The 22,655-nt window shown below is 36.2% G+C and overlaps 1 protein-coding gene across 14 annotated transcripts in view; it reads right to left on the reverse strand.

Moving 5' to 3' along the window:
- PPIP5K2 (diphosphoinositol pentakisphosphate kinase 2) overlaps positions 1-22,655 on the reverse strand; it is a 51,604-nt gene that overhangs the window by 18,915 nt on the left and 10,034 nt on the right. For all 14 annotated transcript variants that reach the window (XM_087742798.1, XM_087742795.1, XM_087742801.1 and 11 more), the window contains 18 exons: positions 20,937-21,338; positions 19,214-19,409; positions 18,412-18,502; positions 17,443-17,528; positions 15,907-16,061; positions 15,391-15,492; positions 13,942-14,103; positions 12,709-12,830; positions 11,064-11,165; positions 10,420-10,506; positions 9,399-9,474; positions 9,204-9,313; positions 8,082-8,167; positions 7,381-7,506; positions 7,151-7,272; positions 3,469-3,651; positions 1,320-1,461; positions 17-240 (listed from right to left, as the gene is read on the reverse strand). In XM_087742798.1, coding sequence (XP_087598924.1) covers positions 17-240; positions 1,320-1,461; positions 3,469-3,651; positions 7,151-7,272; positions 7,381-7,506; positions 8,082-8,167; positions 9,204-9,313; positions 9,399-9,474; positions 10,420-10,506; positions 11,064-11,165; positions 12,709-12,830; positions 13,942-14,103; positions 15,391-15,492; positions 15,907-16,061; positions 17,443-17,528; positions 18,412-18,502; positions 19,214-19,409; positions 20,937-21,080 — 2,316 coding nt within the window. In that variant the 5' untranslated portion in view covers positions 21,081-21,338. The remainder of the gene's footprint in view (positions 1-16; positions 241-1,319; positions 1,462-3,468; positions 3,652-7,150; positions 7,273-7,380; positions 7,507-8,081; positions 8,168-9,203; positions 9,314-9,398; positions 9,475-10,419; positions 10,507-11,063; positions 11,166-12,708; positions 12,831-13,941; positions 14,104-15,390; positions 15,493-15,906; positions 16,062-17,442; positions 17,529-18,411; positions 18,503-19,213; positions 19,410-20,936; positions 21,339-22,655) is intronic.

Genomic DNA, 22,655 nt, shown 5'->3' on the forward strand with positions numbered 1-22,655 from the left:
AACTGAAAAAGCTTACCTGAGGGATCACGATGTCAGCTAAAGCCTTTGAAAGCCTGTATAATTCCATTGTGTTTTCTAATTTTAAGGAGCCATTGTGCTGCACGTCGTATTTTATACAGTCGTAAATATCAGGAATTTTGCTAATATCGTATCTTCCATTTTTTGTTTTAAAGTCTTTTTCCAGCTTGGCCCACCTGCGCAGCATCAGTTCTAGTGTTTCACTGTGGTACAGCTGAATATCTGGATAGACACATATCTTATATCAGTAATCAAGACTATCCAAGTAACAAAAGGGAAATTTTAATTACATGGTAGTAACAGTTGAATACAGAGGGATAAAAGGGATCAAATAAGTTAGCTGCATTACTTCTAAGAAGAGGGAACAGATGTGCATATGGTTAATTTTACTGCTCAAAGCATCACAGCTACATAGCTACACCAAGATAGCAGAAAGCTTCACTGAAGAAATGCACCACTGGCCCTTTAAGCAAAGCTACAGCACCAGAATAAAGTGTCCTACAACACAGATCATATATATAAAAAAGCAGCAAAAAACGAAAATTCTAGGAGGGAGGAAGAGGAGCAGGACAACATCTCAGTTTTAGACCAGACCACACATCCCATTTGTCTGTCTCTCTTGCATGTGTCAACAGCAAGAGCCAAGAGACTGGTAGAAAGGATGGATTATGCCCATCCCAGGAGAGGAGATTAGACCAAACAGACAAAAACCACTGATACTATGTACACGTGACACTCGCACTGCTCAATCTCAGAACAGAAGCTGTTTGCATACTATACCCTGCAGAGAACACTGACAGCAAATATTCCAGTATTTAGCTAGTATCAAAAAAGCACTGTGGTCACTTCCAGCTCTAGTTTTCCTGTGTCACTGGTTCAGCACCATTAATACTGGGCATCATTCTATGCAACTCTACTAGGCATCATACAAGAGGCAACAGATCTTCAGCAAAGATACTTAAATATAAAAATGTACCTATGTAACTTAGCTTTAGTACCATCTGCTTTTCCTATTACTCATGTCGACCACTGAGTTTCAAATAATTAAGACTTTCTGCAAACATTTGAGGACAAGCCTGAACTTCTGAACATCAGAAAAAGCCCTTACCTGCAATATGACCATGTGTTCCTCCTGCTTTTTACTCTAAAATGATGCATATGGAATCAGACTGTGAAAATCCCTAACCCATTGTTGATTAAAGTTCTGCTAAAAGTGAGTTTAAGGAAGATAAGTTAAGTTACAATTCTTTCTCAGATGTAAACAAGAGAAACCAGATACAACTACAAAAATGTTTAAGTACCTGCAGACTTTGGATCTTCCATTCTTTGCCTGATCTGAGAAGTCAAGCTCTGGATCAAGGAATAGACCTTGTCACATGTCTTTACAGGATTTTTAATAACCTGCATTGATTTTATCAATGAGATGCTTCCAGATGGAGTAAGCTGCAATTTGACATAAACACAAAATTACCTAAACAAACTGACTAGATTTGAAAGTACTGGGAAGATAAGATGGAACGTATGAAAGATTCCAAGTATTGGAGAAAAAGCATTCAAGCAGGTTGCTATTAATTTTTGAAACCGTTTCTCAGTTATCTACTCCCTTTGAGGCATTAAGAAAAGAAAATATATCAAAAAGTAACAAGATTTACTAGAGATTCAAAGGTGACAAGAAATTCATAGGGCAGCTAATTCTATACAGTAAACATGAGCATTTTCAGGAGTTCCTAAAACTCTTTTTTTGTTCCAAGACAGGAAAATTGGAAAGACATTTAAAATTTTGTACCTACTTAGCAACTTTCCATAACTTCCTTTCAAGTAACAATTGTATTCAAAAGATTACAAAAAATTCTGTAGGAAATGTTACCATTAGGCTATGTGCCTCACAAAATACTTTTTGTTCTATAAAGTAGCCTCCTTAGCGTAACTGAAAGGAAGAATCAGATTTGCAATAGTAACTGATGCCTGAAAAGAAGTTTGTGTCTTCCTGTTTTAGGTTTTTGTTTCTGTAGGACTGCAGCACACAAACACAAACAAAAAAGAAACCCTTTAAATGCACATATATCAAGAACATACAAGATGTCCTTCAGACCTGACTTAATTATAGAAATTAGAGAAGCTACAAATTATCACCATCAAGTGTCACTAAAACAGTAGTCAATATCCATGTAAGTGAGGCTTAGCCTTACTTTTCCAGAAAAGTCTGCATAATCCAAAGTAGGCAAACAATGATATTAAACAATAATTTATATCCATAACATACACATATATTAGCACTTTTCCCAGTTTCCTCAAATGCATAGGATAATTTGGATATGGCAAACTTCCGCACTCTACCTTATAGTAAGCAGTTCCTACCTCCCTATTATGACCAAGTTAATCAATAGGAAAGGTGCTCTGGCACAGAAAAAAAACCCGAAACATATCATTTTCCCACATCACAAGCTAAAAAAACAAAAAAACCAAACAAACCCAAACAAAACCTAAAAAGTTATTAGCACTTTATAATCCCAAAGGTTAGTTACTTTCAGTGACTGTCTTAGAAGACTATGTTCTATTAGTTCCAGCCACCTTTCAAATCCCATTATATCTATATAGAAAAAAGAAGGGCGAATATAAATAAATCCTTTAGACCTTGTATGCCCTCACTTGTACTGCTGAATCCACTGCTGGCAATGGTTTGGATGATACTTTTAATCTATATGTTTAAACAAATCCACATAGAGTATTCATGCAGGGTAGTAAAATTATTTTTCAATTTGCTCTCAATACCTTTTAGAAAATAGTAGTTTAAGCTTAAACCTCATTTGAGGACTTGTATTTAGTTGTTATACTGTGCAGTTGTTATACAGTGCAATTGAAAGACGTTTCTTAACAATAACAAACATTACTCACATTTAAAACAAGGAACAATCATGTGTGTTCTTACTAAGTCAGCATAAACTACATTAATATGCACTAATCTAGCATGCTAATGCGACATTTCCTTTCACTGATTAGAAAGTATTCTACCGGTTTTCAGCACCTTAGTATTCTTAGAGTTAAAAAAAGGTCTTGTAGCAGATTAAATATTGAAACAACTGCAGCAGGCAGGCAATACGTTTTGCAATACCACACACTGTCGAAGTAAAGATTACAGAAAGTGTAAACAATATAGTTTAATTTCTTGAATATTTGAAATATTTTTAATGGAACAGTGAAAAAGATTTACGAATGAGGTCCCTACCTACTCCTATTTCAAAATTTCTAACTATTCTGATTACTCGAATTGCAGGACAGCTCAAAATACCTAGTATCGCAATTGGTACAGCTTCCTTTATAGTTCAAACTATCTGCAAGCACATAAATATTTTTTCAAAACAGATATATAAAAATCACTGCTCATTACTTTTACATGAGAATTTGCATGGCTATTTATTTAATTTCATAGGAAACTAATCATATGCTAACCTTATCGTAGTCATCAGCAGTAAATTCTCTGTCTCTCTGGAGAATTTCATGGAGTCTTGCTTTAACACGATGCTGACAGCTGCTTAAAGAATCACTGTCGCTGTCCAACAGACCATTCATATTAGCACTTTTTACCATCTGGACAAGAATAGGAGTCAGCTCACCCTCTAAGGCCAGTAGTCCCTGAAGCAAATAATACAAATTAATCAGGCAAACAGATAAAGATGAGAATAAAAGACTAGCTTGAAAAAACCCACCCAAATCACTAATTTAAATTCAAGACTGTATCACTTGCCTGTGGGTTAGATAAACAGAGATTTGGCAGACAATGCAGATGTTTGCATAGAAATGGCCCCCAAAAACTGCCTTGGTGTGCAGGATTGCTACAGTTGGTGCAACAGTGTCGGTGACATGGCTAGAGCATGTTCCCCAGCACCAGCTGAGTGACCCTAGCATCTCAGTTGTGCCAACATTGCTCCTGGGAGGCCATAGTTGTTCTTGGGTTGCAGGGAGTGCATGGTGCCTTCTCCCTGATGCTTGGAGCAATAGCAGCCTGACTTGTGGGAGACATGCTCTGCTCGAGGCATTGAGACACCAGATAGTAGCTATGGGAATAGTTAGCAAACCGAATAGCATCTGGGAGGACAAATGTGAGATAGACAGGGTCTTTGCAGAGACCTTACAGAAGCAAAAGGCCAAACCTTGCATGGCACAGAAGGACAACCAAAGGCTACAGTTGAAGAAGAGGTGAATGGAGACTTCCAAAATGGAGAAGGCTGGAAACTTTTGTGATTTTTCTGGCAACAGAAGGGCTCTGAGATAAGGAAGGAAAAGGAGTGGTATCTCCTCAAGCCTGCTAACCAAGGAGAAAGCAGGACAGATGGCTGAAATAGTTCTGCACCAACACATGCAGCATGGAAACAAACAGGAGAAATAAGAAGTTTGAACACTTGCAGAGCTTTAAGTTTATTCAGATTAGAGATGTGGTGGAATAGTTCACACGAATGGAGTTTTGCTATAGCTAGATACAGGGCCTTTTGGAAGCCAGGAAGGCAAGGAAGCAGAGTTGGGCTCTGTATAAAGGCGTAGCTTGAACACCGGGACCTTTGCTTTCGAACCACTGACAAGCAAGTTGAGATCTTATTTGCAAGGATCAGAGGACAAATAAGCACAGGGCAACATCATGGTGGGCCTCTGCTACAGACAACCTGATTTAAAAGGGGAAATAGACGAAGCCTTCTTAAGACAACTGGAGAAAGCCTCCTGATTGCAGGCCCTGTTTTCCATGGGGGCCTGTAGCCCTGGGTACCTCATGCATGGGCAATATTGCAGGGGACAAGCAATCCAGATTTCTGGAAAACACCCAGGACAATTCTTTGACACAGGTTACTGACGAACTATTGAGCAGAGGCATTCCCCTGGACCTGTTACTCCGAGGCGTCAGGAATGTGGAGGTCAGTGGCAGCCCTGGTAACTGAAATCTGATGTGGCAGACCCTTGGTGAAGTGAACAAGACAAATAATTGCATTAGAGCCTTAGACCTCAAACAAGCAGACGTTCGCTTATTCACAGAATCCTATGGAGGAGTGTCCTGAAGGACAAAGGTGCCCAGGACAGCCGGATGATCTCCAAAGACAACCTCCTCAAAGCACATGATGGTCTACTGTCATGCAGACAGTCAGCATGGATGAAAAAGGAAGACACAGAAGGTGGAAGCAGAGATGGGCTACCTGGGAGGAACAGAGACACAACCTGAAAATGAGGGGTGGAATTAAAAACCTGGAGAGGCTATGGAATCTCTGTTCCTGGAGATACTCAGAACTTGACTGGATATGATTCTGAGGAACCTCATCCAAACTGGCTTTGTGCTGTGTGGAGTTGGACTAGACAACCTACAGAGGTCCCTTGAAACCTAAACCTCTCTATCACCCTATATTATTACTGAAACTCATTCACCCAAGCGTAACACTTGCACTCTCTGTTTCCTCTTACAAAATTAAAAGATCTGTATCACTGAAATGAGGAAATAAGTGAATAAATTATTCACAGGTGGAAGTATTATGTGTGCAAAGGGCTACTTGGGAGGAGGAGCAAAAGAGGAATTTGCTTAGCATGAAGAGGGGTAAAAGAATACTTTGGCAAGCATTATAGATGTAGAAAGTTCTGAATTGTGTGTTTTATGTTGTTTCTATAAATTAATGTTTGTACTGAAAAAAAAGTTAATGCTTTTTAAACATCACCACAGAATTTTTATAATTTCACATAAAAAAATACATGTTAAAAAAATATTTCTGTAAAGTGCCAATATGTAGTACTGCTACCATGTCTTAATTATTAGGTATCCATTTTGACAGGCCCAAAGTAAAAAGTCTCCTGTAACAACTTCAAGAAACTACTTCTACTAATTCCAAAACACCATAAATGTATAGTCTGTACAATTTCCCATTAAAATATATGCAAAGTAGTTCATTAATTCCACATTTTGAATAGCTTTAAACCCTCTAATTTCCTCTGCAAAGCTAGAAATCAATGAACTAATGATGGTTTCAGTGAAAAGTGTTGCCTTTTGAACTTCAAGTCTTCTGGTCCAAATCACTGAAGTGACTGAAAATTGCGATTTTTTGCTCATGTAAAATGAATACATTATCTCAATTCAGTTCTAATGTCTGTGCTTTAACCAACACACACACACACACACACACACACACACACACACACACACACAATCTGTCACAGAAATCTGTCAAAATTTGAGGAAAGTAGGCCCTGAACAAATAAGCAAGGTGCAAACTAAAAATGTTGCCAACCACAGCTTGGGCTGCGTCAAAAGTAGAGTAGTCAGCAAGTCGAGGGAGGTGATTCTCCCCCTCTACGCTGCTTTCGTGAGGCCCCACCTGGAGTACTGCATCCAGCTCTGGAGCCCCCAACATAAGACATGGACCTGCTTGAGGGGATCCAGAGTAGGGCCACAAAGATGATCAGGGTGCTGGAGTACATCTCCTGTGAGGACCAACTGAGAGAGTTGGGGTTGTTTAGCGTAGAGAAGGCTCTGGGAAGACCTTATAGCAGCCCTCCAGTACTTAAAAAGGGCCTACAGGAAAGATGGGGAGGGACTCTATCAGGGAGTGTAATGATAGGACGAGGGGTAATGGTTTTAAACTGAAAGGGGCGTAGATTTAGATTGGATATTATTAGGAAGAAATTCTTTACTGTGAGGGTGGTGAGATGCCGAAATAGGTTGCCCAGAGAAGCTGTGGATGCCCTCTCCCTGAAAGTGTTCAAGGCCAGGCTGGATGAGGCTTTGAGCAACCTGATCTAGTGGAAGGTGTCCCTGCCAATGGCAGGGCGGTTGGAAACAGATGATCTTTAAGGTCCCTTCCAACCCAAAATATTCTACAATTCTATGATTTTGGAGGTTATTACTGGAAAGGATTAAGGTACATTGCTAGGGCTGTATAATTCAAACCTGTGTGCATCTGCTCAAAGAACTTCAAATGCTTGGCACATTAATTGGACACTTTTTCACATTGAACTAAATACTCTTTGAAAATGGATTTCTTTTAAAACACAGCCTCATTATACACTGTGGACTCTACCATATATCTCCCCCAGTCTTCAAAAGAAAAAACAAACTTGAGAACATCAGAATTTTTAAAATTGAAAATACAACTTCACATTGTACCTTTGCAAAAGCTGCTGCAGTCATCTGAACTCGTCCCTCATCAGAAGCGTAGATTTTGAGATCATGTCGGTAAGTGCTATGTAATCTAAGTAAACCACATCCAGGAAATCCAGCATAATCTCCTACCAAACAAACATTTTGCTTAGACTCTCATTTTGCATTTGATTATCTTCAAAAGGGATTTATGCCATTCAACACATTTTTTTAATTATTATTGTATTTTTTTTTACCTTGTCCACCTGGATACATACACCTGAAAGCCCTTCCAAGCTCCTCTGCTTGAACCCTGCCTGCAGGGGTCAATTCTCCTCCCCATTTTAGAACCAGAAGCAGGGATGGCTCGTTTCTTCTATTATCTAATTGCACACAGAGAGAGGAGTGTAGTAGTGAAGTATTTTATAACTATTTTTTTTTTTGCAAATGAACAAAAATATTTGGACTATGCAGGGCTTCAGTAAAGGATCTCTTAGTAGTTAAATTACAGAGAAAACATAAATGGAAAATATTTAGCATGAAATCTGAAGCAAAAAGTAAATTGAGACAGAAAAATTAAAACAAATTGGATGCTAAGTATCCTACAATTATTTCAGTCAATAATCATGGGTCAAGGACCAGAAAAGCTTATAAAAGATTTAAAAACAGCAGTAAATGTTGAGTAGGACTTTCCCATCCTGACCTCAGTGAATCACTGAAGTTTCTTTTCACCCTACTTTTCTGTTACAAAAAAGCAATGTTAGAATACAAATTTACTACATAGTTTTAGGTGTATGATTTAGCAGAATAAGAGACTCTAAATACCTGCCAACAATACAAATATTCATTCAAAACAACATATTCCTTCTTCTTAACATCAAGACATATTATACCGCTAGTCTGTGACTATTTAAACATACACAATATTAAGTGATTAGGTGCAAAAGTAATACAATACCTTCCTCTTCACTGGAAGTCTTTGGGCAACCGTGAGGAAGATATGTTAACTGAACTTTGCGATTTATGCCTGAAAAATGCCCATACCTGAAGTAGGAACAGGGGAAAGTGAGAGGGGAAGAGGGAGAGAAACATTTTAAATATTATCCTCCAAACCTGCTATGCTCCTGTAATGGGACATAATAAATCTATGCTGGTCATTGATTTGTGCATTTGACCACCATTTTTTGAAGCAGTGCTTAGAACAAACCTAACTCAACAAGAACAGTATGACTACAGAAATATCAACCATTCTATAATGAAACATGTAAACATACTATCTACTTTTTTTCACAACGTTGAACATAAAACTGAAGAAAAAATAAAAAGCATTTGCAGATTGCATGAGTAATTCATCTCTTCAGATCCACAACTCCAGTGGCTCTAAGTATCCAGAATCTGATCTGGCAGTGTAGATGGCCATTATTTTCTTAGCCAATTAAGTTCTCAAGCAGAATTCAGTATTTCAAACAAATGTCATAAATTTCAATAATAACTGTCTTTGCCCTGACTTTTTTTAAATTAAAGTTATGTACTACCATTTAGAGTTCTGAGACCCCAGATCTTTAACAAACCTTGAAGCCTTAGGTTTTTCTTTTTTTTTTTTTTTTTTTAAATTATTATGTATTTCAGGCTTAATATACAAAGCCTTATTTATTTGGAATCCTCCAAGTTTGCTGTAAGTAGACAGTACACATGGTGAAAGTTTTTACTGGCTCCATCAGACTTCATTATGTCACACACTGCAAGAAGCAGACCCTGCACTCAAATACTTTAAGTTTAAAAACATGCAAGAAGATAAAATTTGAGATCAAAGAAAGTAACTTTTTCAGGTAGAAAGTATACTGAGACACTAGATAAAGCAATAAGTTCAATTTAAAAGATAAGGAGAAAAAACAGACCCATGGCCCAGTTCTCCTTCATAATGTCAAACATGGCATCCTTTCTCTTGATAACCCTTGTGCTTGAATTAATATATCATTACGTATTTGATAAACATTGCAATCCAAGCAGTAACTGGTCAAACTGGTCAAAACAGCAGATATAACTTTGTTGCTATGAAGCATGAAAATTAGACACTTACATTTCTAACACAGTCTTTAGCTGTTCAAGTTTTGCTTTGCTTTCTTCAATTTCAGAATCATTGTTTTGCCCAAGTTCTACAAGGAGTTGCCTTGCTATATCAAGCACTTCCTGAAGAAAAGAAACATAGGATTTACTTAAATAAATAATGTTCTACTTACAAAATACCACAGCAAGAAAATAAAGACAAACTTGCCTGCAACTGCTTTGGTTTTTTCAGTTTTAGTTTTCCAGATTTATATCCATCACATTTTTCAAACAGATCAAAAAACCTTTAAGAGAAGGAATAGTGATAAAAAACACAGTTCCTACATTAAAATATTACTTGAACAAGTGGCTCTTAAACTTAAAGTGGTCTGAAATTAGCACCTTTACACTATTTGAAAAGCATGTTAAAACCTGCACTACAGAGGTCAAACCAACCTTTATTCAAATCCCATTTCCCAAGAAAGTCTTCAACACATTAGAGAAATAAGAGCACTAAAAATGTTCTCTTACTGACTTGCTAAGTGTTAAAAAAGAAAGGGGGAAGATATTCTATATATCAAATGACATAATATTCGAATATACAGCTATGTCAATGCTTAATCTTCAAGAATGACCCTGAACAGAAACAGGGACCAAAAATACCAAATGAGCAGTCCTACACATTTACAGCATGTATCACTGAACGCAAGAATCTAGTCCCAAAACAAATAATTACTTTTTACTCAAATTGCACCTAATTCCAGGCCAATTATGTAAGGTACTTTATGAATGCTAACATAATGATCTACCAGAAATTCAGAGTCATCAAACTTTGACAAAAGTAAAAGACAAAAAGGTGGTGCAGTAACATGACAGCTCACACAAGAACAGTTACAATAAAAAGAGAAAGACAGAAGTCACAGTCAAATGGTGAACCACAAATATTCTCTGCTGCATTATTTTGAATAAAGACGTCTATAGAGACAAATGCATTTCCATTAAGACCAAGCAGGACTTTTCACAAGGCACAGCATGTGATGAAGGAAGTCTGCACAAGTAATTTGACAGTCCTGTTAGAAAGAGAGGTGCATGCTTGTTAATTAGCTGCAACATCAGTTAGGTTTAAAATAAAACAAAACAAAAAACAACTTATATGATGCAATTCCTGCCAAATTCATTGCTTGCACATCCCCAAGAAGTGAACTCTGCTCTAAAGCATCCAAACTAATTTTTACGAAGATTCTACTTACTTCTGATGTTTTACTTCCATTTTCATTTTTTGTTTTGGTGTTCGGTCCCCATGGCGTATTACAGCTATCACACATCTAAGCTCCATCCTGAAATTTCAAGGGTTATATTTCACATTTCTATATATGAGGGTCTTTTATTTAATATTAAAACCACCACGAATCAGGACAATTGACAAAGTCGTAGTTATTTGACATAACTACAGAAGTGATGGAAGGATATGCAAGAATATAAGGTTAACTGAAAATGATGTAAGATATAAAATACAAATATTGATTTTAAGACTTGGGTAACTACGGAATATCTATTTTAAGTAGTTTTTAAAACAACGATTTTGAGGTTCATTAAATGACAGAGCATGTTTATTAGAAGTGCATATTAAGTTGGTGCTGGAATAATGATTAGCAGTGAAGGAAGCTATGCATAAAAGATGCTACACTTGAAAATCTGCTGTTCTATACTCAGCTTGACTAATGGTCAGAAACTCTGATTGCTGGCATAGCAATTGTGATTCCTTCCTTGTTTTCATCACACAAAACAAGCGCTCATAGGCCAAAGTGGGCACACCTTGTGAAGAGAAAAAAAAATTCACACAAAAGTTACATTAGCAGTTTGCACAATTCAGGTTTAGCTACTATTTTCTTACATTGTCCCAGAGGTGGTTGGCACAATAGGGATGTCTTCAGCTTCCAAAGGAATCGACCATGGTATCTGAAACTGGGGAGCAAGTTCTCTCATTATGATATTTCTAAAAAAGGGGTTAAAAAGAAAAAAAACACTAAGTTTAAAGCACAGCTTATACAACACATACAAACTTCATACCAAATAGATAATATATACATGCATTCTTATCAATGTGGTTCTAGAGTACTAGCAGTCATGAGTCTCTAGATACATATTTTTATTTTAATTGTATAATAAAAACCTATTTAAACAACAATTTAAAGCTACTACAACTGCTACAGAGACACCATTAGCCTAATGGCCCTGGATTTGTAAGAAAGCTCAGTTTTTGAACTCCAGTTCCTAAAAGAGTTCCTTGGATATGATTTAGTCTTGTTCATATAAATATTCAGATACCTGACTCCATTGCCTAACTGACAGTCCCTGATAATCAGCAAGCCATTCTCATCAAAGAGTAACTGGTACCTTTAGTGGTAACTTCTCAAAAGTTTGTGACAGAACTGGAAAAATAGGTAAAGTCTCTGGTCATAACTACAAAATTATAACACTGCCTCCACCTACAGAAGGTTGTTAAATCTTGCTAATGTTCTGTTTCCAAAGTATTTCATCAAAATATACTGAACTTCAGATTAATATCTACATAAGAAGCAGTAACACTGAGGAAAAATATTGTGCATCTTAAAGTAGCATAAGCCAAAATTTCATTTCTAAAAAGCTCAAAAAAAATCTGCTGTTACTTAACACTGCAATGTATTACCTTAAGGAATAAAGCCTAAGGAAAAAATTATGAGATAACTTTTTTTTCAGAGAATTCAACAGCTACAACAATTTGAATAAAGAGAAATCAAAACGGATCTGAGAATTGTAACTCAAAAAGTGGCCTAAAACAACAGGACTACAGTTGTTATCCAGGATTTCAGCTTAGCTCTTCCTCCATTTAATAATATCGTAGACCATATGATAACGCAGAAACTCATGCTGTATCTCATCAGTGCAATCTTACTGTAAAGCCAGTTTAACTGGCCAAAATGGGATCAGCCTACTTTGAGGGCAATATTTCATTGGCATAGAGTTCACTACCCAATTCTGTATGATCCCTTGTTATACCTTTTTTTGCTCCCAGTAGGAGAGAGAAGATGCTATGACAGAAGACACCTTGATACTACATCAGTTTGGATTTACCAGTATGAAACCCACAAATACACAAGTATGCACCAGCTTCAGATCAAGGACAATGTACATTAATTTGAGCACATATTAAGCAGCAGCAAGCATAACCATCCAGTGGTACTTCTCTACTTGAAAGAAATCTCAACTACCATTAAGAACTTCATCTGGCTTTCAAAATACTTATTCAGTTAGCTTTAAGTGTTCACAAAACACTCAGACTCATATGTTTTGGATGATTTTAGGAATAAGGAATTTATTTAGCATTTATTGATTTATTTAGGGCTCTTTAATATTTTATTTATTTTATTATTTAATGACTTATTTTATGTGATATTTCATTTATAATATTTAATTTAGGAGTAAGTAGTACATAAACTACAGTCACATACAACAGAGTGAATAGGCAAAACTCCTGAAATAAATCAGTAAACTCTTACCCCAGTATCTTAGCACAATCATCATAGTATTTCATGGAGTTTTTCACAAAACTGAAGCCGTTCACATCACAGACATAGGACTGTCCATTAGCACGCAGCAAATCAAAGCCACAAACTGTTTGCTGTTTTTAAGAATAAGAGTTCAAGTAATTGATCACCTTCCTTAGGATTGCTTGTTCTAAATAAACTTTATATGGTATTCATCTGAAAACATGACAAAAATATGACAGTACCTTTTGCCAGTTCCATGTTAGGTTTGCTCATGTCATGCAAACATTTCCTTATTTTTAACTTTATATCCCCAACTTGATTTTACCCTTCCTACATATCCCTAGCAGTACCAGTACTGAAGGTCAAGGTCACATATGCACAAACTTAACCTTCAAGATTTACAGCATAAGCAATGATAGGCATACAAATTCCCCATTCTGACAGTGGTTTCCCCCTACACATAGTTTTTAAGGGTGGCAGGCAAGAAATGACAAAATATTGATAAAAACATTTTTGTCCAAATTTAAATTTGACAGGATATTTTTGACATTGACATAATATTGACATTATTAGTACAGGATACTAGATGCTATTTCAACAGATTACTTTTTTAGATCTCAAAGCCCACTTTGCTAGGTGATAGAGGTTCACAGACTACAGGCTCCAGAATGCCACCATAGTTACACACAGGTAATGAGACAGACTGAAAGACAGCCTTGTAATAAGACAGGTGAAAGGAGGGTAAGAGATTGAATGAAGTTTTGAACAAGCAATCTTAAAAGTATAAAAAATAGAAACTATCAAACACTTCAAATAAAGAAAACCTAGTCATGTCAGCACCAAATTAACATTTAATTGGGCCCAATGTAAACACTAGGTAACAAAAGTTACAAAAACTTGACTACTGAAATTGTATTTTACTAACTTACAAACCATTAACAAAATGTGTGAATGTATTATACATAGAACAGATACACTGTGGACTAGCAAAGCACAATAGCAATATGTGAATTCAGGAAACTTATGCAACATAAGCAACCCATCCAGAACTTTTCAATGCATTAAAGGAAAAATTCTTCTAGATTAAAAAAAAATGTGGATGTGGAAGTTCAACTTCTCACCTTCCTATGAGCTCTGCAGCAATAATCACTGCTGTCTCTGTGCACTAAAACCCTATGGAAGCTTCATGTAATAAACAATTAATACTAAATGTTTGATCAGATAGGAAAGTAATCAGCTTACTTTAAAGGCAAGGCATACTTTCCAAGCAATTAACTTCTCTCTTGCATTCAGGATGACTGGATACCTCACTTCTTTTCCTTCACTATCTCGTTCTACCTTGCCATCCAGAGCTGGAGACTTCCGGGCTTCAGCATGAGCATAGTCTGGACCTACTGTGTACACCTTTATTGAAAAACAGGAACTCTTGATTCAGTGTAATTAAATTACATTACATATATGCATACATCTTGCTAAATTTATCTCAAATGTGATAATAACTTTAAAAGATACTAGCTGCTTTCATCATTGATAAGGTCACTCTAAAGTACCTTCCTCAATAGCATTTTCTGCCTTCAGAAAACACCCATCATTTACTGACAACCTAGGATAAAGCAAGAGGAAAAAACAGCTGGGGCACAGGTAAAAAAATAGTAATTATAAAACTTGATGAATAAAAATTAATTTCTTAATTATGGTGGTACAGAGGTAAAGAATAATGTTTTCCCCTCCAAAACATCTGCAGAACTTGGATAGCAGATTAATTTGAGAATTATTTCAGTTTACTTATTAAAATCTGGCTGCAGGATTAAGTGATTCTCTTCCTTAAGTGTGACACAGCGTAACCACCTGAAGAATATAGCTCATGAAAACACAGCAACTTAAAACCAGGGAATTTGTCTGAAAACATAAAACGAGCATTCCCCTCATGTATCACGAAGTGGAAGAAGTTGACTGCAATTCATAAAAGGGCTCTTTGGCCTAAGATTGGATTAGATCTCACACACTTTAAACCTCCACTTTTTGTCTACATAAAGTGATCTCATGCATATTGTGAAACATGTCTTTCACATGTTTTTGTGATGGGCTTAAAATAGCCAGAACTAACACAAAGGGAAAGAAAGCAATCTCCATACATGTCTGGCTTAACACCTATTCTGTTATTGCTCTATTTTAGCTCTCTTTTATGATACCTAATCCTTACATCTGTTAAGAAAATAAATGAACAAAAGAGTGAAAATAATTACAGACAAGGTCAGTGCATTATTTTCTGTAATTTCATATAATTTTAGTAAGAAACTTTTGTTTATTAATTAGAATACTAAGATAGTTGGTAAAATCTATTTCAACTACAGCTTTCTTTGTAACCTCCAGACAAAATATATAGGCAGCACCTATCTGTTTACACAGGAAAGTATATGCTGTTCTGGCACTAATAGAATACAAAAAAGAAAGACAATGTGTTGGGTGATAAGCCTCTAGCACTTGATTCCAATAACATAAGCAAAGCTGCTCTACATTACAAGTACTGTGTTTAGCTAGAATAAGAATTACATTCTTTACTTATGAACTGTATCAAAACTTCATTAAAATTAATCCTTGACACAAAGATATACTTTCTTCTTTAAAACTGACAAACTCTTGGAGCACTTGATTGTTCTAAATATAAATAAGGCGGCGCAGTTGTCATACCTTCACATCAGTGCCATCTGTAGGCATGAATTCCTCATAAATATAGGAGCCTGTTTTTCTCACACTGCTTTCAGGGGAATAAACACTGCTTCTGCTGCCAATCTGAAATTAATATTTTTCTATTAATAAACTCATAGGGTACTGCCTGAGAAACTTTAAAACTCCTTAAATTAACACACCTGTACGAAGAAAACACTTTCTGTACCAAATGAAGCAATTAGGTTTTGATTGTTCCCCAAAAGATTTTTATAAGATTCTAAAAGTGCACTGATAGTGTATGCTTCTTTTACCTATAAGAATCTGCAGTGGCTGACAATCTACTGCAAGGAACAAGGGTCTTCATTCAATCTACACATTCTCCTGAAATTAATTTCTCTGATCTGCCACTACTTCCACACAAGGACAACACAGGACATGACAAAACAGGTCCCAGCTAACAGACGGATAGGACAGAATTACTCTGCAATTCTGTTAGACATCTTCAACTTCTCAATAGCTTTAGCGCAATACTCTCACCTTTCGAAAGAGCCTCTGGCTTCCACCCCCAGCAGATGTTGGATAATAAATGTAAACATTGTGGTCCTCAGCACTAACTGGCTTTTCTACAAAAGGTTTTTGGAAAATTTCTCCATTCACTTCCACATGATCTTCTCCTTCAATCAAGTTGCATTCTGAAGAAACAGTGCAAACAACAGAGATGTAATAATATATTCATGGAATGAAATTATTAGAGATTTGGGGTGATCTTGTAGGTTGAAATAAAAAGATTACATTACATTTTCGGTTCACTGATTCGTTAGTGACTGTACAAAGACTTGATGACCATGTGCTGAACATGCCTGCTGTACATCTGTACTACGTTACTCTAATACTACATTCCAGGACGTCTGTTGATTCCCTTAGTGTCAGACCAGAATCGTCTCCTACAGATGCCTGAGCTTACATGGGTGGTATTTTTTTGGAAATGTTCTGAAGACGGGGTAGGACTGTTTAGGGCCTTTCTTTGAAATAGCAGGGGGATGGCAGATGGACAGTGAACATGGTGTGGTACCAGATGCAATAGTACTTTTAATAGGCTGAGAACTGTCTCATACTGCGTGATTGATGCACCGTGCACAGATGATTAGGTCCTCTGGAATCAGAGACCAGGAATCTCTTCGCTATTGGTTCGCTCTGTGCAGCAGCTTTTATTTGACTTCTGTAACATAAATGAGTCCCTTTCCCCCTAGATTATGCAGACATTTTAACCTAAAATTCTCTACCTCTTAAGAGCTATACCACAGTAATACTTCAATTTTCTTTATTTTTTCTTATCTCTTACTCTTGTGTCTTGACCTGTCATTGCAATCTCCTATTGTTGCTATAACTTTTCATTTTAGCAGAAAAAGTGGTTATGTTTGTTTTCAGGTACAGAAAAAACTAGTTCCAATTTATATTCAGAGTATATCATCTGCAGATCAATCTGGACTAGACTTACCTTACACGGTTGCCTGTACTTAGAAAGGAAAGTATTCAATAGCCTGACTTGTTTCTGTCAATATTACTTTCCTAAGTAAAATTCCTAATTATTGTCGGTAATGTAACATCATGAATGCTGCTATCTTTGGCGAGATACTAGAATCTCAGCTTGAGTTTGGAGGCCTTATATTCTAGTTGTTCTATGATGGCTGTAAGAGGATTGTGACCCCAGGCTTCAGAATCAAGCTTTTCAGATGCATACTTGTACTGCCTTTGGCTGAGATGATGTTAATTTTCTTCACAGCAGCTGGTATGCTGCGATATTTTGAATTTGTGACCAAACCAGTCTTGATTATTTAGTTATTGCTGAACAGTGCTTACATAGCCTCAACACCTTTTCTGTTTCACATACTGCCCCCATAGCCAGTAGGGATTAATCTACAACAATACTTGAAATATTGGAGGAGAAATCAACCTTTGCACCAATGAATTAATTGTCTGGCAAGTGAAACTTAGCTTTCCGATATGCATGTATTGTTCTCCAGTGGAAACAAAGAGATGCCAATGGTTGATATTTTAGTCATCAGTTTTTACCTTGGGGATTGTTTGGATCACGGTTCAGAACCGCGTAGCGAGGAAGTAAAATGCCTTCAGCTTTAAGAATACCGTATACTTCTCTCCTAGAAGAAAAGAAGTTGCACAGTAAGGCAGCAAATCCTGACAATATTTGTATTTTACAGTCCGTAAGTAAGGGAGGTGAAAAATACATAGTTTTTTTTTTTTAAATCACACAGTATAAAATTACATATATAATACTCTACTTATTAATATAATGCTTTACAGGTCACTTACACAGCTGTACCTTTGCAGTGATCTCATCAATATCAATAAAAATGTAATGTGCTATGCCAGTCCTGTCTTGTCCACTCTGCAGTGCAACAGCAATTTAATAGAACAATTCCCTTCTTAAAGGAGATTATTAACATGAAGCATTGAAGAAGTTTATACAGAACAGCAACTGCAGGCATCCAAAATAGCCAGTCTTCTCACTGTTCAGAAGGTTCCAGTGTTTATCTATTTTGGTCACTATTGTTTTGTTAATGTTTGTTATGCATGATTGCAGCCCCAAAAGAAAATTCACTTTGAATAGCCACATGATCTTTGAATACCAACTACTTCTGTTAAGTATCCATTTAACAGAAAAAAAGACCTTTAGTAAGCCACATGAATTCTACAACTATAGGAGGTTGTACAGTTGCAATACATAGCTATGCTATACATATTTTCTGAGTTTAAACTTTTTTATTTGCTAAGCTTTAGACAAACGCATCACCAAATTTCTACCTTGATAAATCTTCAGATGTATCAATATAAAAGCAGTAAAAGAAAAAACACACCTAAAGACATATCCCAGAAAACTATGCATACATTAATAAAACATAACATTCGCTGTAATTTTATTTAGACTACTACACTGGAATTGTTCCTATGCAATACCAACAGATTCTCACAGTCTCTGACTTAAAAGTAGCTTGCTGTTTACAGGTAATTAGTGTTACTTACCTGTCTTGTATGTGATACTGCATATTCAAGTCATTGATTATGAATGGATTCCTGAGTTTTGCATAGGCAACTGCTTTGTCCAGTGGAAATCCTAAAATATTTATTAAGGCAAATAAATTAAAACTACAAGACACAACAGCGGTAAACAGTTTGGAACTTTCATATTCAAGCCTTAGAGTACAATGAGATATATGCCTGAAGTCACAGGCTGCTCCCTCAACTATAGACACATGTAACATCAGCTTAAGACAATCATGAAACTACAGCCTAATTGCTGTACAGGCTGCCAAAAGTAGTGGTCCTGTCTCCAATTCCCCCATCCTCAATCCACATGCCCTCCACTTCCATAGGGCCAGAACTAAGGCTTTTATTGCCTCTGCCTGAAAATATGATTTTTTATTTCAGTCTACTCGTCTTCACTGTCCAGCCCCACAAAAAACCCTACATATTAGCAGAGAGACATGAACAAGTGACCCAACACTCCCATTGAGAAAGCAGCATGACTTCACAGTTATTGGACCAAGTAAGTATTAGATCACCACCTCCACTGGCTCCACAAATATTTACCAATGGATTAGCTATTCTAAATACCATGTCAGACAGGACTTTCTCAAGCAATGAAAACAGTATAATTTAAAAAGCTTATATTTTAAAAGTTAGTTGTATTATATTTAACAAGACAAATGAATCGTTTCCTAGGAAAATCCAATGAAACTACAAGACAAAAAAAAATAAAAAGACCCTCAAACTAGTTAAAGTATTTAGATGTCAAAAATATTTATGGAATTATTAGAAGATTTACCTTTAGAATGAAAAGAAATGAGACAGTCACATAAAGGCCAGTTTTCTACTGGCTCATTCAAAATAACATCCTCTTCAAATATTACCACAGTTATGTACTTAAACATGGAGAGACGTTCAAGAATCTCTTTCATTGGTTTGGACTTAGATTTCTTAGCCATTGAACAAATCCCAACTGCAATTTGTCTTTCTGGTGGCTGAAGAGGGGGGGGGAAAAGCAATTATTATTTTTAAGTTTTCTCAGAACACAATAGGGTTTTAGCAGCACAACACTACAGCAGATATTTCATGTTAAAATTAATGTACTACCTTTTATTTAGTTTTTAATCAGGTAAATTGCTAGCAAGCAACAAAATGCAGCGCGACAGCATGCCACACTGCATCCTTATGAAAAATGCCACAAAAAAAATAAAACAGTTCAATAGCTTTACACTACTTTTTGTGAGTATCATATCAGGAACAAATACACAGGATCAAAATCTAAGTCAGAAATGTCAAATGTGAATGAAATCATACTTATGGCTTGCTCTGAAATTAACTAGCAATTCATTTTTAAATGATTTAATTTTTCTATATCTACTTAGTAGTCACAAGGCTTCTCATCTTATTACCTAATATTACAAGTGAATTATGAAAAGGAAAACTAGTAAACCAGAAAATAATATTCTAGATTTCTGAGCTATTTTGTGCATAGGCATTTTCACTCTTCTTCCTTATACTTTCTTTCATGTTATAAGCCTTTAAAAATTTCTTTCCTCCAGTGGTATTCCTAAGTGCAACAGCCAACCTACTCTTTTTACAATGAAAAAAACAAAAACAAAACAGAACAGAGCAATCCTTTATTTCAACTTACTGTTCTTTTAAGACAGCCAATTACCTTCCTTTGCTAAAACACACTGACTGAATTGAGCTGTCTGAGCTGCTAATTTTGTACTACTCTGCATTTCCAAATTAATCATGGTGAAGTGCTTTATTAACACTTCCTTGCATTTAAATTTTTTAGACATGCTTGCAATCAGTGAAAATTTAGTCTGACTATTCCGTATCGTGAAATGTTACAGACTAAAAGAACAGCAAAATACAGCTAAAAAAATTACATGACTACTCATACATAATAAAATTAAGAGTTTGTCTTAAACTAAAAACTGGTAAGCACAATGCTAAAATACCATTCAGAACACTCTGCAAGGACACTAAACTAAGGTATAACTTAAGACTGATTTAGCATGCACTTTCTATACACCAAGACAAGGAAGAATGAAAACGTGTCAGATCTTAATCAAAATGGCAGTAAGATAAAAAAAGAAATGCTGAGTCTGATCAAACTGAAAAATCAAAAGTTAACTCTACAGCTGTTGACAACACACACAAAAGAAAAACTCGTGATCATTTTTTGTTACTAATTATCCAAATAAATAAAATGAAGACTTATGCCATGAAGTTCATTCGCAGAGTCCAAATCAAGTCTGCAAAGCTGGCACACCAACCTCAGCTGTCCTGAAACTATTAATGTCAAGCACATCTACTTCAAAGTTCAAGGTATACTTACTTTTCAGGTGTGCTGCATTTCCAAACATGACTGACAGATCATTAACTGAATATGAACAATTTCCCAATTCAGAACACTATTTCAGTATTAGACTTTTGTGATCTAATGCCATTTCAAAGTAAAATAATGCTAGAGAACATACAGAATAGTACACACATTCCCCTACAGTACATACAGAATCATACTCTTCCTCCTCTTCTTCCCCATGGTCATAGAAGTGTTCATAATCTGTAGATCTGGCTGAATCCAGTAATTCTTCTCCATCTTCTCCACCCACAAAGAATCTAGGAGGATCATTCTCTGTTGCACTAACAGACATGGTTACAAGATCTATAGAGATCTATGTAGAAACTGCAGCCATTTTGGCTGGTGAGATACTGGGCATGTTTCCTGCTGACCCGGGAACACAGAAGTCCCCTGCTCTTTGATGTTGCTTGTGTGGCGTTGCCACTGTGATGACGTTGTCTGCCAGACACTGTTTAACTGGTATCATCTGCTCATTATTGGTTTGAGTTGCTGCTTCAAGAAACCCCCAATAGGCTACTGCTTCCCTGAGACGATACAGCAACTGTTTAACCTAAAAGAAATATCCAAACAAATAAACAACAAAAAGAAAAAACACACTTTATAAAGGCACATAAACCCTTCTCATTTATAAAAAGCATTTGGACATTTACATACTTCTGAGCAAAGCATCAGAAATAAAACCATGCACACCACACACAGTCTACACTTTTACATTTATGTTTAGAGCAGGGGGAATAATTTCAAGATATTTTCAAACTACTGATACAGACATGTTAAAAATAGACAATATAATTCACAAAAGTAAGAACTGTCAAATGCAATTTTTCCTAAATTAAGAAAGGTAAAGTGCAGAGTGTATCTTTTAGACAAAAAAATAGAAGAACAAAAATCTCCAATATTTGCGATGTTTAACTCACCATCCCTGTCATCAGCGGTTTTTCCCCAAAAGTTTCCTGATCAAATGGCAATGGCGAACAGACAAAAATGCTAACGAAAACTAAAAAGCCTCCATTAGCACTATTCTTAAATAGAGACCTCTTAAGTAGAATAGAAGTCTTCAGTGTGAAAGCAGAATGTATGTGCCAGCTTGATGGTTGCTTATTTATTTCCAACAAAGCGTTGCTTTATTTTTGCACTGAAAAATTAATATTTACAGAGATGTACACTAGCACTGCCGTCTGTCAGAAGTACTTCTAATGTACTAGTGAAGTGAACACATATTCTACCCTTTTAACTAGTCATGTGAAAATAAAGTCTTGGCCAAATAACTTGTATACAGAAACAGAGACTCGGAGCTCAGTGTTCAGTTGTTTTAACTAGGTAACTGTTCTTGCTCTAAGTTGTGCATGACTTTATACCATTAATTATAATCCATTATTACTATTTAGAACACTAATAAGCAGTTACTTGTTTAAAAGCTCATCTGATCAAATGCTTTAGGTTAAGTTGTTTATTAGTCAGATCATTACGTAAGTGCCATTCAACAATGATGTCTCAGCAGAACTGAATTTGTCTTTAAATATCTGTCAAAATGACTTTGGCTGTTCTATGAACAAAGTGAAGCAACAGTAAATTCCCAATGGTGACCAACCATTCAGCTTCCTGTGAAAGAGGGTGGTAAACAGAGCAAAAGTCACCCAGAAAGAATTTGTCCTAAGTCAGAGAGCAATAGGTTAAGCGTGGGTAAACAATACAGCTGTTTCAGATCCAGAAGCTAAAGCTAAGGTCCAAACAACAGATCCTGGTGTGACAGCGGGGGATTAAAAAGATGAATTTCTTAAACATATTTGTTATGTATCTGCTCTCTTTCAATTCATCTAATGAAAAATTACTTTCTCTTACACTGTGAAACTGCAGCCATTTGTCC

The sequence above is a fragment of the Nipponia nippon genome, unplaced genomic scaffold (assembly GCF_047370975.1).
Source record: "Nipponia nippon isolate SJK-2023a ecotype South Korea unplaced genomic scaffold, ASM4737097v1 scaffold_8, whole genome shotgun sequence".
Classification (NCBI taxonomy): Eukaryota; Metazoa; Chordata; class Aves; order Pelecaniformes; family Threskiornithidae; genus Nipponia; species Nipponia nippon.